General features: G+C 37.8%; 1 protein-coding gene across 3 annotated transcripts in view; it reads left to right on the forward strand.

Moving 5' to 3' along the window:
• LOC129459389 (zinc finger protein 93-like) overlaps positions 1 to 22,490 on the forward strand; it is a 116,362-nt gene extending 93,872 nt beyond the window's left edge. Inside the window, exons 2-4 of one of the 3 annotated variants that reach the window (XM_063616234.1) lie at positions 4,783 to 4,909; positions 6,038 to 6,133; positions 19,161 to 22,490. In XM_063616234.1, the coding sequence (XP_063472304.1) occupies positions 4,783 to 4,909; positions 6,038 to 6,133; positions 19,161 to 21,649 (2,712 nt within the window). In that variant the 3' untranslated portion in view covers positions 21,650 to 22,490. Of the gene's footprint in view, positions 1 to 4,782; positions 4,910 to 6,037; positions 6,138 to 6,361; positions 6,436 to 19,160 lie in introns of those variants that run through there. The other 2 variants (XM_055236095.2, XM_055236093.2) reach the window with 2 other exon arrangements.
• The last annotated feature ends 304 nt before the right edge of the window (positions 22,491 to 22,794 follow it).

A 22,794-nucleotide genomic window follows, 5' to 3' on the forward strand; every position in this document is an offset into this window, starting at 1 on the left:
GGCGCCGGCAGTCCCAGGCAGTCCGCGGCGCGGGCAGCAGCAAGCCGAGTAGATTGTAGCCTGGGCCAGAGAGGGGAAAGAAGAAAGAAAGAAAGGAAGGAAGGAAGGAAGGAAGGAAGGAAGGAAGGAAGGAAGGCTGTCAGCTTTTTTTTTTCGTGTAGACTTATCATTTAGAATGTGCTAGAGCAGCCTCTATGAGGGGATCTCTCCTTTGATTGTACTCCACTTGCTGTAACACCAAAGGACGCAGAGCCAGGTGGATCCTACCTGGAATCTGCAGTTAGGTCTGGCCTCTGCCTGGGATTTACAAGAAAGGACAGGAATTTGGATTGAGAATGTACAGAAAATGAACAAAAGTCATTTTCTGCATTGTGAATGTAAGCATAGACATCTTACAGCCTCCATTTGGGAGTGTGGCTCTTTTGAGATTTTCACATCTTGTTCATTGACCTGCTACAGTTATGTGAGGGGCTTCAGGAGAAAATAGACTCAGATGGCAGAATCTGTAAATGTAAATAAGCATCTTAGGAGTGAGAGATCGAGGCTACAAAGTATCCAGAGCCATGACCACAATTATATTTAGCTGTAAAATGTAATACTAGAGTAGAGTATTTTTTATCTTTCTCTTACCCAAGAGCCAGCAAATCAGAATGGGTGATCCAGGTTCTGGAGCTCCACCAGGGCAGTTCCATTTTCTATTTAGAGTTAGCCTGAGTCTCTCCAGCCTGGCTTATCATTGGTCCATGGGTCCTGGGTCACTGGGAATTCTCTCACAATCACTCAGGTGTCTTTGAGGCATTTGAGGATGTCCAGAGCAGAATTTTGTCAGGCTGGCAAGAGTGGTTAATTCTGCTTCTGTCTCAGTGTAAGAGAAATGAGTCATCCTGTGTTTGTTCATCCCCTCATACAAGAGATATCTTTGGTTGGTACCCGGATGAGAGCTTCTCCAGTTTCCTGGTAATTGGATAATAAGGAGAAGATCTGGAGACCCAGATAGATAAACTAGCTCCTTCCACTTCATATGGGCATTAAAAAAATACATGAAGCAGTCATAGTTCCTACAATCCAGAAACTTTTAGTCTAGACTAGCAACTGGATAAATAATTGAAGTGTGCATCATATGGTTGGTATAATAAATAGATGTGTCAAAAATCTTGGGCTTTAGACCACTTTCTTTATATTGTTGTGACTTGTGATGTCTACACCTGAAGGGAGATTTATGAACAAAAGAATTGTTATAAATTCTTTTTTTTTTTTGAGATGGTATTGCACACTGTCACCTGGTCTGGCGTGCAGTGGCACGATCTCGGCTTACTGCAAACTCTGCCCCCCGGGTTCAAGTGACTTTCCCTTCTCAGCCTCCCGCGTAGCTGGGATTACAGGTGCCTGCCACTGCATCCAGCTAATTTTTGTATTTTTTCTAGAGGCGGGGTTTCATCATCTGGATCAGGCTGGTCTTTAACTGCTGACCTCATTCTGCACCCACCTCTGTCTCTCAAAGTCTTGAGATTACAAGTGTGAGCCACCGTGCTTGGCCGTATATTTTCTTTTACCTTGCTAACTGTAGATATTTATTTTCTAATAAAATTACCCTAGAAAACCTTAAGGCATTTGTTTAAATTGTATACTAGTATATAGTATAAAGTTGTCAGGGCAGTGATTAGAAAAGATAAAAACTACAGAAACTCTGGGATTTCTTTTAGGTAAGCTTAGAAACAAAACAAAACTGGAAGTACCCTAGTTGCATAGAGAACAGAATTCTACATAGGGTTCTCACCCTGCCCCAGATGTGTTCAGATTTATCCTTTTTGGAGACCTTAGTTAGGTCTGAACCTACCCTGGAGTATTGCCTTACAGAACTCATTATAGGAGATCAGAGTTTTGGCTGCTGAATCCTGCTGCCTTTCTAGAGCTGGTGCTCACAGTTTCCTGAAATTCAAAGGCAGATAAATCAGAAAAATAAAATATGTATTGTAAGGTCTTTGTTTTTAAATTTTTTATTAAAACCAGTGCTTGCAGAGACATTGTATTTAGCAACTTGTTTTCTATTCCTGCAGATCCAGTAGTTGCTCCACAAGTCAAAAAAAAAATATAAAGAGAATGAAATTTTCTCTAGATTACATTAAACTCTTCTTTTCTATATCTCTTTCATCTGTCTATATTTAGCTTTTATTCTATACAATTTTTAAAAAAATTTGATGACAGAGAAACAAAAAATAAAAATGGGCCCTTTATCTAAATCCTGAAAATTATGAAACAGTACAAGCTCCCGGGGTGTTAAGAGAATTAAATCATATAATGTGTTATGTCCAGCACAGTGCCCTGTATCATACTCTAGCACATAGTGCCTGCTTAATAAACATTGCATTAGTACATGTGTACATGTTCTTTTTAAAATACAGACTTATTCAGATATTGCTGTCTTCTGTTTTTTGTAAATTTTAAAGAGCCAGCAAAAAATATAAAACTTTTAAATGGAATGGGCTGTCCTTATTTTTACTAGAAGTATTTGGTTATGGCAAGAGTGCTAAGTGTAAGGGACCCTGTGCTGTTCTGCTTTCTCTTAACTAATGCTAATAATGAGCCAGGGGGGAGCAACATCAGCATTGACAGGGGACTTGTTTAAAACACTCATTCATAAACCCTTTTCAAACATGCAGAATCACATTACAGAATGTGCGGCCACAATTATCAAGTGATTTATAAGCTTATTAAAGCTTGAGAGGCAATGCTTAGCTTAGTGATTATCAGCCCAGGCTTCTCATTAGGATCACGTGACCAATTTGCTGAAATCTCTTGTGCCCTCCCCACAGCTTCTGTTTATTGTTGTGGGTGGAAGCATCCATGTTTTTTTAATGAAGTGCCTCACTTGACTCTAGGGTGATGCCAGAATCAAGTATAAGAGCTTTAAAATATATTCATGAGAGTTAAGTTCCACCTATGCACTAGTGGGTGGTCACAGGGCCTATTCTATTTGAGTTTGGTAGGGACAGGTAAGTGTGGTGCATATTTCCATTACTGTAGCAAAAGTTGCTGGTGTCTGTGGCAGGGGAGGGCACCTGAGGACAGGAAAGGAGAGACTTATATTTTTATCTTATGGAGTAGCTCATTGTTCCCGAATCTCTTCTGTTTTAAAGGATAGAAATGGGTGGTTTTTCTGTCTTTTTCTGCCAGATGATGTCATGCTGGCAGATAAACATGTGGTACACCTCGAATTACACCTGCATCTGGAGAATATGCATTTAAAGGTGTACAACATGTTTATCCAGATGCAGGTGTAATTCGTACAGAGAATCTTATCTGAGAAGAAACTCCAGGGAAGGAGGAGAAAGAAAAAAAGTGGCTTTTCTTCAGGTAAACATGTGTCAGATGAAGAGCTGTGTCCACTCTGCCTCCTGGACGGCCATGTGTTTAGTACTCACAAACCTTTACTTCTCTACTTGTGTTTTTCCTCCCTGAGTTTGATTTAACTACTTCTTAAAATTCCTATGATAGTCAAGGGTCTTTGAAAAATATTTCTTTTTTATATCCCAAAGACTTCTCTACATTCTGTATGTCATAGCTTCTTATATGCCATGCAGAATTATCAGCAATAATTTATGATCCACAATATTAAAAATATTCCCTTTGTGGCTGTTGAACACGGAAAGATGTGGATACTCAAGATTTCTGTTGGAGAAAACTGTGGTCCTTAGTAAAGATGGTAAAGTAAAAGCCTCCACTCATATGTTCCATTAGCTGTATGCAGAACAGAATTCAGAAAATGCTTACTTAAATGGGATGGAATTTATTACCCAGAAAGTTCTGAAAAAAATTATTAGGAGATACCTGCTCTCTAGGGTGCTAAATGAAGCCTACTTAAAATTACTACTAAAAATTACAGAATGTAGGAGTTAACTGTATTTTGGAGTTTGCATAAAACTGATGTTTCTTTATGGTTAAATTCAGATTATAATTTACATTATTTGGGAGGAATATTTCAACAGTGATGCTGTGTTCTGTGTGCATTCACACATCAGAAAAATTTGTCCTAGTGCAGTTAATGGTTAATGATTCACTTGGTGAAGTAGCTCTCTGACAGATTTTTTCACTATAGTTAATTATTTTTCTCTTCATTATTAAGCATCCTTATGAAGCAGATTTGCATAAACCATCACATTTAATCTGGCAGTTGTCGTTTTTTCTTTTCCTTTCTACATAATTTTCTATGGAAAATGAAGGGTGTTATCTTTGTTTACAGGCCAGAAAAACTTGGAAAAACATAGGCTCTTCCACTTACTGGATGTTTGACAAAATATCCTTCTCGGGCCAAAAACATTGACATATTTGGCGAGCTTGTTAGAAATTCAAAAAATCAGACTTCGTTCCAGATCTTCTGGGAAAAAACCCCCGCATAACAAGGTCTTCAGCTTATTGTACATATTAAAATTTGAAAGGTGACTTCTAACTCAACATGTCTTTTCCATATGAAAAATATTCACATCTCGTTCTGTATGATGTAAATATAGCACTCAAAAATGTACATGTTCATGTTTATGCCCTTAATTTTATACTTTATTATCTAGAAAAATATCATATATGAACTGATGTTGTGGATCTAATGCTGTGCTTTTTTTCTCAGAGAATACATTAGAGAATATTTCTGTGTTGAAGATTATTTTATTGGATAATTTTAGTCCTATAAGTCAGAACCACTTCTCTTTACTCTCTCATTTCACCTGAAGTCAAATTAAAAATTCCACCCATGGCCACTTGGTAAAAATATGTGTGTGTGTTTTTCAGGGACCATTGCAATTTAGAGATGTGGCCATAGAATTTTCTCTGGAGGAGTGGCATTGCCTGGACACTGCACAGCGGAATCTATATAGGAATGTGATGTTAGAGAACTACAGTAACCTGGTCTTCCTTGGTGAGGATAACTTTAATACATAATTCATAATATACCCTAAAGGTTTTATTTCTCTTTTTTGTAGAATGTTTTTTAGTAATTTATCCTTTGGATAAAGGAGTTTCAGATCCATTTTTTCCAGAAAATCTTCGGGATTTGTTCATTTAGAAAAGAATTTCTTCAGTGCCTCTCGCCTGTAATCCCAGCACTTTGGGAGGCTAAGGCGGGGGGATTGCCTGAGGCCAGGAGTTCGAGACCAGCGTGGCCAACATGGTCAAACCCCATCTCTACTAAAAATACAAAAAATCAGCCAGGTGTTATGGCATGAGGCTGTAATCCCAGCTACTTGGGAGGGTGAGGCAAGAGAATTGCTTGAACCCAGGACGCAGAGGTTGCAGTGAGCCGAGATTGCGCTGTTGCACTCCAGCCTGGATGACAGAGCAAGATTACTTCTCGAGAAAAAAACAAAAATTTCTTCAAGATGTTTCATCTTAATCCAATCTTTCCACATTCCTGAGTCGAGCTGTATTCTTCACTCTAAATTAGTGGTAATCACAGAAATTTACTGACATAAAATATTGTAGCCCCCACCTGAAAATCTAAATGCTACCACCAATTTTTGATTCAGTGGTACCAGGTAGTAAAATTAAGAAACCTACAAATTGGAAGTATTTTCTTTTTCCTTTTTTTTTTTTCGCCCAGGCTGGAGTGTAGTGTCATGATCTTGGCTTACTGCAACCTCCAACTCCCAGGCTCAAGCAATTCTCCTGACTCAATCTCCCGAGTAGCTGGGACTACAGGCGTGCGTTACCATGCTCTACTAATTTTTGTATTTTTAGTAGAGATGGGGTTTCACTGTGTTGGCCAGGCTGGTCTCCAACTCCTGACTTCGTGATCCACCCGCCTTGGCCTCCCCCGACCTCGTGATCCACCTGCTTTGACCTCCCAAAGTGCTGGAATCACAGGCGTGAGCCACTGCACCTGGCAAATTGAAAGTATTGTTTAAATATCTATAAATTCCTGTTATAAATTTGTATTTTGATACTAATTTACTAGAATATTTTATCACATCGTCTTTGCTAAGCACATTACTAGCTTGTAATTGGAGAACATGAGCAAGATTCATGTTATTTATTCTTAACAAAACAGGTATTGTTGTCTCTAAGCCAGACCTGATCACCCGTCTGGAACAAGGAAAAAAACCTTTGACTATGAAAAGACACGAGATGGTAGCCAACCCCTCAGGTAGGTGTGAGTGAAAATGAATACAACAGACAACACAGTAAGAGGTCCCAAGGTCAAAGAGAAAGCCAGTCCTTAAAATGTGATTCGGGAAGCTGTGTTCCAAAGGAAATAGTTCCTGGGCAGCTGTTTTTTGTTTTTGTTTCTGTTTTTTAATTTTGCTCTCACAAAGGGACATCTTTTGTCTTGTGCTTTTAAATTCTCTAAGGATTCTACTTTTGTTTTGGTGAGCTTCCTTCAAGTTCACAGTGAGAGCCAAAGTCCTCTTCATGGCATATAAGAGATTGCACAATCTGGCTGCTTTTCCGTTCTCTTGGGGACACAAAAATATCTGCATGATTTTGAGAAACTAAAACTACTTTTTATTTCTATTTTTGCATCGGGTCTAAGATGTGTGAGAGTAGTTTCTATTGCATTTTTTTGTTCGTTTTTCTTTGTAGTCCATTCTATTTTTATCACTACATAGTTTTTAAATATAGTTTGCAATTATACATATGATATGCTTCTGCTTTGTTGTTTTTCCTCAAGATTGCTTTGGCTATTCACACTTTCTTGTAGTTTCATGTAAATTTTAGAATTGTGTTTTCTATTACTGTGAAAAAAATACCACTGCAATTTTGATAAGAAGTTTATTGAATCTGTAGATTACTTTGGATAATATGACACTTTAATAATACTTATTCTTTCAAGTCATAGACATAAAATATTTTAAAATTTATTTGGATCCTCTAATTTTTTTATTGTAAAGATTTTTTATCTCCTTAGTCAATTTTTTTCCCAGAAGTGTTTTTAATGCTACATTAAATAAGATTTTTCTTCCTCTATTTTATCAAATAGTTTCTTTTAAGTGCATGAAACCATTCATATACTTGTGTGTTAATTTTCTATTTTGGTAATTTACTATTTACTGAGTGTATTTATTAGTTTAGACAGCTTTATTTATTTATTTATTTTTATTTTTTGACAATTTCCCTCTTGTTGCCCAGGTTGGAGTGCAGTGGCACGATCTCAGCTCACCACCACCATGCCTGGCTAATTTTGTATTTTTAGTAGAGATGGGGTTTCACCATGTTGGTCAGAGTGGTCTCAAACTCCCAACTTCAGGTGATCCACCCACCTTGGCCTGTCAATGTGCTGGGATTACATGCATGAGCCACCATGCCTGGCTAGAGAGTTTTTAATATACTGTTTATGGTTTTTAAAATATGAGATTGTATGATCTACAAACAGCAACTTTTTACTTATTTTTCTTCGATTTCAGTGACTTTCTTTCCTTCCTTTCTTCCTTCCTTCTTTTTTTTTCTTTTTTTTATTATACTTTAAGTTCTAGGGTAGATGTGCACAACATGCCAGTTTGTTACATATGTATACACGTGCCATGTTGGTGTGCTGCACTCATTAACTCGTCATTTACATTAGGTATATCTCCTAATGCTATCCCTCCCCCCTTCCCCCACCCCACAATAGGCCCCAGTGTGTGATGTTCTCCTTCCTGTGTCCAAGTGTTCTCATTGTTCAATTCCCACCTATGAGTGAGAACATGCGGTGTTTGGTTTTTTGTCCTTGTGATAGTGTGCTGAGAATGATGGTTTCCAGCTTCATCCATGTCCCTACAAACGACATGAGCTCATAATTTTTTATGGCTGCATAGTATTCCATGGTGTATATGTGCCACATTTTCTTAATCCAGTCTATCATTGTTGGACATTTGGGTTGGTTCCAAGTCTCTGCTATTGTGAATAGTGCCGCAATAAACATACGTGTGCATGTGTTTTTATAGCAGCATGATTTATAATCCTTTGGGTATATACCCAGTAATGGGATGGCTGGGTCAAATGGTATTTCTAGTTCTAGATCCCTGAGGAATCACCACCCTGACTTCCACAATGGTTGAACTAGTTTACAGTCCCACCAACGGTGTAAAAGTGTTCCTGTTTCTCCGCATCCTCTCCAGCACCTGTTGTTTCCTGACTTTTTAATGATCACCATTCTAACTGGTGTGAGATGGTATCTCACTGTGGTTTTGATTTGCATTTCTCTGATGGCCAGTGATGATGAGCATTTTTTCATGTGTCTTTTGGCTGCATAAATGTCTTCTTTTGAGAAGTGTCTATTCATATCCTTTGCCCACTTTTTGATGGGGTTTTTTTTTCTTGTAAATTTGTTTGAGTTCATTGTAGATTCTGGATATTAGCCCTTTGTCAGATGGGTAGATTGCAAAAATTTTCTCTCATTCTGTAGGTTGTCTTTTCACTCTGATGGTAGTTTTTTTTTGCTGTGCAGAAGCTCTTTAGTTTAATTAGATCCCATTTGTCAATTTTATCTTTTGTTGCCATTGCTTTTGGTGTTTTAGACATGAAGTCCCTGCCCATGCCTGTGTCCTGAATGGTATTCCCTAGGTTTTCTTCTAGGGTTTTTATGGTTTTAGGTCTAAAATTTAAGTCTTTAATCCATCTTGAATTAATTTTTGTATAAGATGTAAGGAAGGGATCCAGTTTCAGCTTTCTACATATGGCTAGCCAGTTTTCCCAACACCATTTGTTAAATAGGGAATCCTTTCCCCATTTCTTGTTTTTGTCGGGTTTGTCAAAGATCAGATAGTTGTAGATGTGTGGCATTATTTCTGAGGTCTCTGTTCTGTTCCATTGATCTATATCTCTGTTTTAGTACCAGTACCATGCTGTTTTGGTTACTGTAGCCTTGTAGTATAGTTTGAAGTCAGGTAGCATGATGCCTCCAGCTTTGTTCTTTTGGCTCAGGATTGTCTTGGCAATGCGGGCTCTTTTTTGGTTCCATATGAACTTTAAAATAGTTTTTTCCAATTCTGTGAAGAAAGTCATTCTTCTTCACAGAAGTAGCTTGATGGGGATAGCATTGAATCTATAAATTACCTTGGGCAGTGTGGCCATTTTCACGATATTGATTCTTCCTATCCATGAGCATGGAATGTTCTTCCATTTGTTTGTATCCTCTTTTATTTTGTTGAGCAGTGGTTTATAGTTCTCCTTGAAAAGGTCCTTCACATCCCTTTTAAGCTGGATTCCTGGGTATTTTATTATCTTTGAAGCAATTGTAAATGGGAGTTCACTCATGATTTGGCTCTGTGTTTGTCTGTTATTGGTGTATAAGAATGCTTGTGATTTTTGCACATTGAATTTGTATCCTGAGTCTTTGCTGAAGTTGCTTATCAGCTTAAGGAGATTTTGGGCTGAGATGAAGGGGTTTTCTAGATATACAATCATGTCATCTGCAAACAGGGACAGTTTGACTTCTTCTTTTCCTAATTGAATACTGTTTATTTCCTTCTCCTGCCTGATTGCCCTGGCCGGAACTTCCAACACTATGTTGAATAGGAGTGATGAGAGAGGGCATCCCTGTCTTGTGCCAGTTTTCAAAGGGAATGCTTCCAGTTTTTGCCCATTCAGTATGATATTGGCTGTGGATTTGTCATAAATAGCGCTTATTATTTTGAGATATGTCCCATCAATACCTAATTTATTGAGAGTTTTTAGCATGAAGGGCTGTTGAATTTTGTCAAAGGCCTTTTCTGCAGCTATTGAGATAATCATGTGGTTTTTGTTGTTGATTCTGTTTATATGCTGGATTACATTTATTGATTTGTGTATGTTGAACCAGCCTTGCATCCCAGGGATGAAGCCCACTTAATCATGGTGGGTAAGCTTTTTGATGTGTTGCTGGATTCGGTTTGCCAGTTTATTGAGGATTTTTGCATCGATGTACATCAGGGATATTGGTCTAAAATTCTCTTTTTTTGTTGTGTCTCTGCCAGGTTTTGGTATCAGGATGATGCTGGCCTCATAAAATGAGTTAGGGAGGATTCCCTCTTTTTCTATCGATTGGAATAGTTTCAGAAGGAATGGTACCAGCTTCTCCTTGTACCTCTGGTAGAATTCAGCTGTGAATCCGTCTGGTCCTGGACTTTTTTTGGTTGGCAAGCTATTAATTATTGCCTCAATTTCAGAGCCTGTTATTGGCCTATTCAGAGATTCAACTTCTTCCTGGTTTAGTCTTGGGAGGGTGTATGTGTTGAGGAATTTATCCGTTTCTTCTGCATTTTTTAGTTGATTTGCATAGAGGTGTTTACAGTATTCTCTGATGGTAGTTTGTATTTCTGTGGGGTGGGTGGTGATATTCCCATTATCACTTTTTATTGCATCTATTTGAGTCTTCTCTCTTTTCTTCTTTATTAGTCTTGCTAGCGGTCTATCAATTTTTGTTGATCTTTTCAAAAAACCAGATCCTGGTTTTATGAGTAAACATTTCTATTATTGTTTCAAAGTTCCATATTAGTGTGTTTTCTCAGTGTAGGGTTTTTTTTTTTTCAAGACAGAGTCTCACTCTGTCGCACAGGCTGGAGTGCAGTGGCTTGATCTTGCCTCACTGCAACCTCTGCCTCCGGGGTTCAAGGGATTGTGGTTCGTGCCTCGGCCTCCCAAAGTGCTAAGATTACAGGTGTGAGCCACTGCACCCAGCCTCATTGTAGGTTTCTTAACATTAGTTTCTTGTGTTTTTTGGTTTTACTTATGTATTATAATTTTAGACAATTTGCAATTCTGTTTGTACACTTTAAGTCAATTTGAGGTTTAATTAAGAGATAAATTATGCATGTCTATCAATCAGATTATATATGTGTATGTGTATATCTATAAATATGACTCCAATTTTAGTTATGGCTTATATTCTTTCTTAGCTGATTTTCGATGGTAGTTTTATCTTGTCTTAAGTGAGTAGTCATGGAGATAGTCTTATTTTCACCATGTGTTTAATGATGAATATATATTTCTTTTTGCGAAAGAAACACTTTTGTGATTTGAAGGTAATTTTCAAAAAGATTTATAATTCTGTATTTTTTTCAGTTTTTCTTTGAAAACATTGTTTTAAAAACACATAACATAAAATTTACTATCTTAAATTTATAGAAGTGTATATTTCAGGGCCAGGTGTGTTTGTGGTGCTCATGTGTAATCCCAGGATTTTGGGAGGTCAAGCCAAGAGGATCCCTGGAGCCCAAAAATTTGAGACCAGCCTGGGCAACATATGGAGACCCCTCTCTATGGAAAAAATTTAATAATAGCCAGGAATGGTGGTGTGCAGCTATGGTCCCAGCTACTTGGGAGATTGAAGGGAGTCAAAATTGTGCCACTACACTCCAGCTTGGGTGACAGAGTGAGACCCTATCTCAAAAAAAGCTGTTTATTTCATGCATGTTAAGTATATTCACGCTGTTATGCAAAAGACTTCTAGAAACTTAACATCTTGTAAAACTTAAATTCAATATCCATCAAGTAACAATTGCTCATTCTACCCTCTCTCCATACCTTGAAAGACAAGCCTTCTACTTTCTGTTTTTATGATTTTGACTACTTAAGATATCTCATAAGTGGAATCATACAGTATCCATAATTTTGTTACTGGATTAATTCAGGTGACATAATATTCACAAGGTTCATCTAAAAAGGTGACAAGATTATTCTCTTTAAGGTGGAATAATATTCCATTGTATGTATATGTTACATTTTTTAATATGTTTATAAATCAAGAGACATCTAGGGTGCTTCAGCCTATTGGCTTTTGTGAATACTGATTACAATAAACATGGATTTGCTTTGCTGCCCAGGCTAAAGTGCAGTGGTGCAATCTCAGCTCTCTGCAACCTCTGCCTTCTGGTTCAAGCAATTCTCATAACTCAGCCTCCCGAGTAGCTGGGATTACATGTGCATGCCACATGGCCAAGCTAATTTTTGTATTTTTAGTAAAGATGGTGTTTAGCATGTTGACCAGGCTGGACTTGAACTTCTGACCTCAGGTATCTGCCCACCTCACCCTCCCCAATTGCTAGGATTACAGGCTTGAGACACTCACTGCCCCTGGCCTGTGTTACATGTTTTGGATATAGATTTATAAATACTTTCTTTCATTTATGTATTTTTATGTCTAAGTAGTTTATTTAAAATATGTTTTTGTATCATTCAAGAAAATAAGCCAACTTAATGTTAAGAAATCAGCTTCATCAGTGTTCAGTTTTTGAAGAGATTATTTTTCTCTATTTTGTAAATATTGCAACTTTGTGGAAAATAATTTGATCATATACAAAATGGTTCATTTCTGAGCTCTCTATTCTGTTCTTTCATCTGTTTATCTTTGTGTCAGTATCATATTGTTTATGTTACTGTAGCTTTTAACTGTAGGTTGTATTGTTATCTTTGAAAAATGAAATTTTTGACCCCTGAGCAAGAATATATTGAAGAGTGTGTTTCATATTCACATATTTTTGAATTTGCCAGTTTGACTTTTGCTTTTTAATTTCTAGTTTTATTCAGGTTTTATTAGAAAGCACCCAGTGCATAATTTTAGTGTTTTTAAATTGATTTGTTGTTGTTGTTTTGAGACAAGATCTTACCGTCACCCAGGCTGCAGTGCAGTGGCAGAATTTTAGCTTATTGTAGCCTCAACCTCCTGGGCTCAAGTGATTATTCTTTCACCTCAGTTTTTTGAGTATCTAGGACTGTAGACATGCACTACCATGTCTGGCTAATTGTTTGCTTGTTTGTAGTGTTAAGATCTCACTATGTTGCCCAGGATGGTCTCAAACTTTTGACACCAATGGATCTCCCAAAGTGTTAGGATTATAGGCAAGAGCTATGGCACCAAGTCAGTATTTTTAAATTTAATAAAACTTGTTATATGTCCTAACAGAATGCAAATAAGAATATTATGTATTATCCTGGTTTTGACTGGAGAGTTTTGTGTGTGTCTGTGAAGCCTAGTTGGTCTATAATATGGTTTGGATATTCATGTTGTCCAAATCTCATGCTGCAATATAAATCCTCAATGTTGGCTATGGGACCTGGTGGGATACGTTTGGGTCATTGGGGGCAAATTTCACATGAATGGCTTGGTACATCCTCTCGGTAATCAAAAAGTTTACACTCTATCAATTCAAATAAGAGCTGGTTCATTAAAAGAACGTGACTCCTTCACCTCATACTTGATCTGTCTCTTACCATATAATATGTCCAGTTACTCTTTACCTTCCACCTTCATTTTAAGCTTTCTGAAATCCTCACCAGAAGCAGATGCTGGCACACACTGCTTGTACACTCTGCCAAGCTGTGAGCCAAATAAACAATTTTTCTTTATAAATTATGCACTCTCAAGTATTTCTCTATATGCAAAAGAATCAATATAGTCTATAATGTTGTCTAAGTTTTTTGGTTGTTATTTTTTACCTGAATTTTCTATTATTGCAAACTGGGTCTTGATGTCTACAGTCACTATGTTGCTATGTATATGTTGCTTCACTTTTATTAGTATTTGCTTTATATATTTTGGAGCTCTGATGCTATACACACATATACATATAGATAGATAAATATTATAGTTATACATTCCTGCTAAATCAACTCACTTTACCATCATATAATGTAGGCACCATCCCCACAGGATCAGTGGGTTTTTCTCCCTGTGTGCGGAGATGAGAGATTGTAGAAATAAAGACACAAGATGAAGAGATAAAAGAAAAAACAGCTGGGCCCGGGGGACCACTACCACCAAGACACAGAGACCGGTAGTGGCCCCGAATGTCTGGCTGCGCTGTTATTTATTGGATACAAAGCAAAAGGGGCAGGGTAAAGAGTGTGAGTCATCTCCAATGATAGGTAAGGTCACATGGGTCACGTGTCCACTGGACAGTGTGCCCTTCCCTGCCTGGCAGCCAAGGCAGAGAGAGAGAGAGGGAGAGAGAGAGACAGCTTATGCCATTATTTCTGCATATCAGAGACTTTTAGTACTTTCACTGATTTTGCTACTGTTATCTAAAAGGCAGAGCCAGGTGTACAGTATGGAACCTGAAAGCGGACTAGGAGCGTGACCACTGAAGCACAGCATCACAGGGAGGCGATTAGGCCTCCAGACAACTGTGGGCAGGCCTGACTGATGTCAGGCCCTCCACAAGAGGTGGAGGAGTAGAGTCTTCTCTAAACACCCCCAGGGAAAGGGAGACTCCCTTTCCCAGTCTGCTAAGTAGCGGGTGTTTTTCCTTGACTCTGACGCTACCCCTAGACCATGGTCTGCTTGGCAACGGGCATCTTCCCAGACGCTGGCGTTACCGCTAGACCAAGGAGCCCTCTGGTGGCCTTGTCTGGGCATAACAGAAGGCTCACACTTGTCTTCTGGTCACTTCTCACTATGTCCCCTCAGCTCCTATCTCTGTATGGCCTGACTTTTCCTAGGTTATGATTATAGATCAAAGATTATTATAATATTGGAATAAAGAGTAATTGCTACCAACTAATGATTAATGATATTCATATATAATCGTATCTAAGATCTATATCTGGTGTAACTATTCTTATATTTTATTATGCTGGAACAGCTCATGTCCTTGGTCTCTTGCCTTGGCACCAGGGTGGCTTGCTGCCCACAATATGATATCAATTTTGTCTTGTAGAAGTACTTGACTTAAAGCATATTATGCCTAATATAATTATGACCACCTTACTCAATTGTGGTTACTATTTTCATGGAATATACATTTTTTTTCATTCTGTTACTTTCAGCCTATTTGACTCAATGCTAAAGTAAGTCCTTTGTAGGCAGCATACTGTATGCTTTTTTAAAAAAAACCACTTAGGCATTCTATATCTTTTTCTTTATATAATTTTATTTATATATATATTTATATGTGTATTTATTTATTTATTTTATTTGGTTTGTTTTTGAGATGGAGTTTCACTCTTGTTGCCCAGGCTGGAGTGTAATGGCATGATCTCAGCTCACTGCAACCTTCACCTCCCAGTTTCAAGTGATTCTCCTGCCTCAGCCTCCTGAGTAGCTGGGATTACAGATGCATACCACCATGCCCAGCTAATTTTTTGTATTTTTAGTGGAGACGGGGTTTCACCATGATGGCCAGGCTTGTCTTGAACTCCTGAATTCAGGTGATCTGCCTGCCTCAGCCTCCCAAAGTGTTGGGATTACAAGCATGAGCCACCGTGCCCAGCCTCATTTATTTTTGAGATAGTGTCTCACTCTGTCAACCAGCTTATTTGTATTTTTTGTAGAGACAGAGGTTTGCCATGTTGCCCAGGCTGATCTTGAACTTTTGGGATCAAGTGATCAGCCCACCTTGACCTTCCAAAGTCCTATGATTACATTTCATTTCATTAGGTAGTTTAATCTATATTTGAAATGATTGGTTAAAGAAATGAAGTTGTTATTACCACTAATATTGTTATTGTTTTATGTGTTTCTAGTAGTTATATTTTTCTCATTTTCTGTATTACTTACTTAATTTTCATTTAATTTTGTACTGGCATGCTTTGATTATATTTTATATTCTTTTGCATACTTTCTATAAATAATATCTTTGTAATCATCTCAAAAACTGGAGATTACATACATCTTAAAGTTAAAACAATATATTTTAATCTCATAACAACATCAATTGAATATAAAACTATGCCTCTATATTTTCCAGTTTGTTACTGATATTAAAATTATTTTATATGGTGTATCTACAGGTACATGCCTGTTATTGCAGCACTTTGGGAGGCTGAGGTTGGTGGATCCCGAGGTCAGGAGATTGAGACCATCTGGCCAACATGGTGAAATCCCATCTCTACTAAAATATAAAAAATTAGCCAGGCATGGTGGCCTATGCCTGTAGTACCAGCTACTCAGGAGGTTGAGGCAGGGGAATCACTAGAACCCAGGAGGCACTCCAGCCTGGGAGACAGAGTGAGACTCCATCTCAAAATATGTATTTCCAAATATTCAGTTTGGTCTTATTATATTGGCATTGTTATGCAGCATATCACTAGAGTGTTTTTATCTTGCAAAGCTACATCTCAATACACATTAAACAACTACCAATTCTTTGTATTTTGTGGTTCTTTTCAAACACCACTCTGTTTTCTTTTTCTTTTTTTTTCATATGTCAAACTAACAAAGATTTTACTTGTAAATTACTCAGCATTGGTGAGGATACAGGTACAGTTTTATCCTCTTGCTAGGCATATGAACTAAAACAATGTTTCTGGACGATACTTGGAAATACATATCAAAGTGTTAAAATAGGCACACCAGATGGCTGGAGAATGCTTACATTCCTGAAAGCCTTAAATTCAGGCACAAGCCATGAAGGAGTTTTCCTGAGGACAATCCTGGGAATCCTGAGACTAGCCTGGAGTTAGGAATACCCAATTTTTATCAAAAGGACCCAGCTGCCACCCCATCAGAATTCCTGTTGCGATTCAACAATTTGATCTATAAAGATTTTCCTCTATAGGAAAATTGGGAGCCAGCTGTTCTGAAAGTTGGATTCCTTGGCATATGCTTTGCTATTGTAGGTAATAATTCTACTCAGTCCTAAAACATCATTTTGAGTTTTTATTTTTCTTTCACAAAATGTATTGGTTTCTTGATGGGAAAAAATGGCATTTAAAAATGATTTTTTAAGAAAGAAAATATTTCTTGATTATCTCCAGAAAAACTAGTTTTGGATGTTCTATAGTTAACAAAACAAAAACGCTACATATCTCTATAGATTGGGTCTGTCTTTGGTGCCCTATTCTAATTCACCTATTTGTTGCAGTTGCTTAAGAATCTCTATTTATAGAAGAGGTGACAACTAGTCAATTTTGCCAGTTAGAACATTCAGCTAAAATGTCAGTAAATTTATTTTATTTATATTTATATTTATTTATTTATTTTATTATTGTACTTTAAGTTTTAGGGTACATGTGCACAATGTGCAGGTTTGTTACATATGTATCCATGTGCCATGTTGGTGTGTGCTGCACCCATTAACTCATCATTTAGCATTAGGTGTATCCTAATGCTATCCCTCCCCCCTCCCCCCACCCCACAACAGTCCCTGGAGTGTGATGTTCCCCTTCCTGTGTCCATGTGTTCTCATTGTTCAATTCCCACCTATGAGTGAGAACATGCGGTGTTTGGTTTTTTGTCCTTGCGATAGTTTACTGAGAATGATGATTTCCGTTTCATCCATGTCCCTACAAAGGACATGAACTCATCATTTTTTATGGCTGCATAGTATTCCATGGTATATATGTGCCACATTTTCTTAATCTAGTCTATTGTTGTTGGACATTTGGGTTGGTTCCAAGCCTTTGCTATTGTGAATAGTGCCGCAATAAACATACGTGTGCATGTGTTTTTATAGCAGCATGATTTATAATCCTTTGGGTATATACCCAGTAATGGGATGGCTGGGTCAAATGGTATTTCTAGTTCTAGATCCCTGAGGAATCACCACCCTGACTTCCACAATGGTTGAACTAGTTTACAGTCCCACCAACAGTGTAAAAGTGTTCCTGTTTCTCCACATCCTCTCCAGCACCTGTTGTTTCCTGACTTTTTAATGATGGCCATTCTAACTGGTGTGAGATGGTATCTCACTGTGGTTTTGATTTGCATTTCTCTGATGGCCAGTGATGATGAGCATTTTTTCATGTGTCTTTTGGCTGCATAAATGTCTTCTTTTGAGAAGTGTCTATTCATATCCTTTGCCCACTTTTTGATGGGGTTGTTTGTTTTTTTCTTGTAAATTTGTTTGAGTTCATTGTAGATTCTGGATATTAGCCCTTTGTCAGATGAGTAGGTTGTGAAAATTTTCTCTCATTCTGTAGGTTGCCTGTTCATTCTGATGGTAGTTTTTTTTTGCTGTGCAGAAGCTCTTTAGTTTAATTAGATCCCATTCATCAATTTTATCTTTTGTTGCCATTGCTTTTGGTGTTTTAGACATGAAGTCCTTGCCCATGCCTATGTCCTGAATGGTAATGCCTAGGTTTTCTTCTAGGGTTTTTATGGTTTTAGGTCTAACATGTAGGTTTTTAATCCATCTTGAATTAATTTTTGTATAAGGTGTAAGAAAGGGATCCAGTTTCAGCTGTCTACATATGGCTAGCCAGTTTTCCCAACACCATTTGTTAAATAGGGAATCCTTTCCCCATTGCTTGTTTTTGTCAGGTTTGTCAAAGATCAGATAGTTGTAGATATGTGGTGTTATTTCTGAGGGCTCTGTTCTATTCCATTGGTCTATATCTCTGTTTTGGTACCAGTACCATGCTGTTTTGGTTACTGTAGCCTTGTAGTATAGTTTGAAGTCAGATAGCATGATGCCTCCAGCTTTGTTCTTTTGGGTTAGGATTGACTTGGTGATGCAGGCTCTTTTTTGGTTCCATATGAACTTTAAAGTAGTTTTTTCCAATTCTGTGAAGAAAGTCATTGGTAGCTTGATGGGGATGGCATTGAATCTATAAATTACCTTGGGCAGTATGGCCATTTTCACGAGATTGGTTCTTCCTACCCATGAGCATGGAATGTTCTTCTATTTGTTTGTATCCTCTTTTATTTCATTGAGCAGTGGTTTGTAGTTCTTGAAGAGGTCCTTCACGTCCCTTGTAAGTTGGATTCTTAGGTATTTTATTCTCTTTGAAGCAATTGTGAATTGTGAATTTGAAGTTCACTCATGATTTGGTTCTCTATTTGTCTGTTATTGGTGTATAAGAATGCTTGTGATTTTTGTACATTGATTTTGTATCCTGAGACTTTGCTGAAGTTGCTTATCAGCTTATTAAGGAGATTTTGGGCTGAGACAATGAATACCACTCTGTTTTCTGTTTCTAAGAGTATAACTGCTTTATGTATCTCATCCAATCTCTGTCTTTTTGTGGCTGGGTCATTTTATTTTGCATAATGTCATCAATATTTATCTTAATAGTTGTTACAGTATTTTCTGCTTTTTGAAAGCTGAGTGATAATTCCTGTATTTTTGTGTCTACTGAATGATTTGGTGACACAAATTTGGATTATGCTATTTTGGTTTGTATGTTTTTGTTACATTTATATGTCAGGAAGAAATTACAGCTTGTGGTATTTTACTATGTCATCTTATGTAGTTTGTATAATTTTATAGGTTAGATTTGTAAAGTATATTTTTCTGAGTCTAGCAATTGAAGCAATGTGTTTTTATTGTTTCTTTCAGTTGTATGTTCTCATTTTGCCCAAGACCTTTGGCCAGAGCAGAACATAAAAGATTCTTTCCAAAAAGTGATGCCGAGAAGATATGAAAAACATGGACATGGAAATTTACAGTTAATAAAAAGGTGTGAAAGTGTGGATGAGTGTAAGGTGCACACAGGAGATTATAATGGACTTAACCAATGTAGTACAACTACCCAGAGCAAAGTATTTCAATGTGATAAATATGGGAAAGTCTTTCATAAATTTTCAAATTCAAACAGACATAATATAAGACATACTGAAAAAAAACCTTTCAAATGCATAGAATGTGGCAAAGCTTTTAACCAGTTCTCAACCCTTATGACACATAAGGTAATTCATACTGGAGAGAAACCTTACATTTGCGAAGAATGTGGCAAAGCCTTTAAGTACTCCTCTACCCTTAATACACATAAGAGAATTCATACTGGAGAGAAACCATACAAGTGTGATAAATGTGGCAAAGCCTTTATTGCATCCTCAACCCTTAGTAAACATGAGATAATTCATACAGGAAAGAAACCCTACAAATGTGAAGACTGTGGCAAAGCCTTCAACCGATCCTCTATCCTTACTACACATAAAAGAATTCATACTGGAGAGAAACCATACAAGTGTGATAAATGTGGCAAAGCCTTTATTGCATCCTCAACCCTTAGTAAACATGAGGTCATTCATACGGGAAAGAAACCCTACAAATGTGAAGAATGTGGCAAAGCCTTCATCCGGTCCTCAATCCTTACTAGACATAAGATAATTCATACTGGAGAGAAGCCCTACAAATGTGAAGAATGTGGCAAAGCCTTTAAGTACTCCTCTGTCCTTTCTACACATAAGAAAATTCATACTGAAGAGAAACGATACATATGTGAAGAATGTGGCAAAGCCTTCAAGCAGTCCTCATACCTTAGTACACATAAGATTATTCATACTGGAGAGAAACCCTACAAATGTGAAGAATGTGGCAAAGCTTTTAACCAATCCTCAACACTTACTACACATAAGAAAATTCATACTAGAGAGAAGCCCTACGTTTGTGAAGAATGTGGCAAAGCCTTTAAGTACTCCTGTACCCTTACTACACATAAGAGAATTCATACTGGAGAGAAACCATACAAGTGTAATAAATGTGGCAAAGCCTTCATTGCATCCTCAACCCTTAGGAGACATGAGATCATTCATACGGGAAAGAAACACCACACATGTGAAGAATGTGGCAAATCCTTCATTTGGTCCTCAATCCTAACTATACATAAGAGAATTCATACTGGAGAGAAGCCCTACAAATGTGAAGAATGTGGCAAAGCCTTTAAGTACTCCTCTATCCTCAGTTTACATAGGAGAAGTCATACTGGAGAGAAACCCTACAAATGTGAAGAATGTGGCAAAACCTTTGCTGCATCCTCAACCCTTAGTAAACATGAGATCATTCATACTGGAAAGAAACCCTACAAATGTAAAGAATGTGGCAAAGCTTTTAACCAGTCCTCATCCCTTACTAAACATAAGAAAATTCATACTGGAGAGAAACCCTACAAATGTGAAGAATGTGGCAAAGCTTTTAACCAATCATCGACACTTACTAAACATAAGAAAATTCATACTAGAGAGAAGCCCTACGTTTGTGAAGAATGTGGCAAAGCCTTTAAGTACTCCTGTACCCTTACTACACATAAAAGAATTCATACTGGAGAGAAACCATACAAGTGTCATAAATGTGGCAAAGCCTTTATTGCATCCTCAACCCTTAGTAGACATGAGATCATTCATATGGGAAAGAAACACTATAAATGTGAAGAATGTGGCAAAGCCTTCATTTGGTCCTCAATCCTAACTAGACACAAGAGAATTCATACTGGAGAGAAGCCCTATAAATGTGAAGAATGTGGCAAAGCCTTTAAGTACTCCTCTGTCCTTAGTTCACATAAGAGAAGTCATACTGGAGAGAAACCCTACAAATGTGAAGAATGTGGCAAAGCCTTTGCTGCATCCTCAACCCTTAGTAAACATGAGATCATTCATACTGGAAAGAAACCCTACAAATGTAAAGAATGTGGCAAAGCTTTTAACCAGTCCTCATCCCTTACTAAACATAAGAAAATTCATACTGGAGAGAAACCCTACAAATGTGAAGAATGTGGCAAAGCTTTTAATCAGTCCTCATCTCTTACTAAACATAAGAAAATTCATACTGGAGAGAAACCCTACAAATGTGAAGAATGTGGCAAAGCTTTTAGCCAGTCCTCAACCCTTACTAAACATAAGAAAATTCATGCTAGAGAGAAACCCTACAAATGTGAAGAACGTGGCAAAGCTTTTCACCTATCCACACACCTTACTACACATAAGATACTTCATACTGGAGAGAAACCGTATAGATGTAGAGAATGTGGCAAAGCTTTTAACCATTCTGCAACCCTTTTTTCACATAAGAAAATTCATTCTGCAGAGAAACAAACCATACAAGTGTGATAAATGTGGCAAAGCCTTTATTTCACCCTCAAGCCTTAGTAGACATGAGATAATTCATACTGGGGAGAAACCCTAGAAATGTGAAGAATGTGGCAAAGCCTTCAAGTGGTCCTCACACCTTACTATACACTGAGAATTCTGAACTTACTCTGTAACCCTCCCAAACTCCTCCCAGCCACAGTCTGGCAGAGGTCCTGCCATTCCAGAGACCTGGAGGAAGCGGCCCATTTACAGCCATGTAGGCAGGCCTGCAGACCTTGGCCTTTACTATGGTCCCTGAAGTGGTTCAATGACCAGTTTCAGTTACCTGAGCCACAGCTTAAGGTCAGTTCTGCCTATATAGAAACCCACACAGTTAACCTGAGGAAATGCTCTCTGGTACTCACTGAAAGCCACACTCATCCACATCCTGATACAAGGCCCACCATATGCAGACCTGACTGCCAGAACATGCCCTAGTGTCTGCCCTACAGAGCAAAGTCCTGAAGGATATGCAGTCTGTCCAAAAATAAAATGGGAATTACAACTACCCAAGCCCCTGTAACAAGCCAGCTAAAGTGGACTCTAGTGCAGACCCAGCAGCCTTGTGACCAAGCTAGAACCCCTTATCACTACAAATTCAGAGGGCATCTCATCACCCTAAGGGCCCAACGAAAGCAGATCTTCTAAAATCAGTTTATGAAAACTTGAAAAGGTGTTTGCTCCATCAAATTCAGACACCAATACAAAACTATATTGTGCCCATTGTCAGCGGTTCTATTTTAATGTAGCACTGTAAGTGTGTGGCAGAAGAACTAGTCAAAGAAATAAAAATAACCGTTGAAATTGAAGAAAAATAAAATGTCACTGTTTGTAGATCATACAATCTTATATTTGAAAAACCTTAAACAGTACATTAAAACCTGTCTAAACTAATAAATACGCTCAGTAAATTAGCAAAATATAAAATCAACATACATGTATATGTATGGTTTTATACACTTAAACTATCTAATTAAACAGAGGAACACACTGGGCACTTTGGCTCATGCCTGTAATCCCAGCACTTTGGGAGGCCGAAGCGGGTGAATGATCTGAGGTCAGGAGTTTGAGATCAGCCTGGCCAACATGTTGAAATCCCATCTCTACTAAAAATACAAAAATTA

Source organism: Symphalangus syndactylus, chromosome 13 (genome assembly GCF_028878055.3).
Source record: "Symphalangus syndactylus isolate Jambi chromosome 13, NHGRI_mSymSyn1-v2.1_pri, whole genome shotgun sequence".
Lineage (NCBI taxonomy): Eukaryota > Metazoa > Chordata > Mammalia > Primates > Hylobatidae > Symphalangus > Symphalangus syndactylus.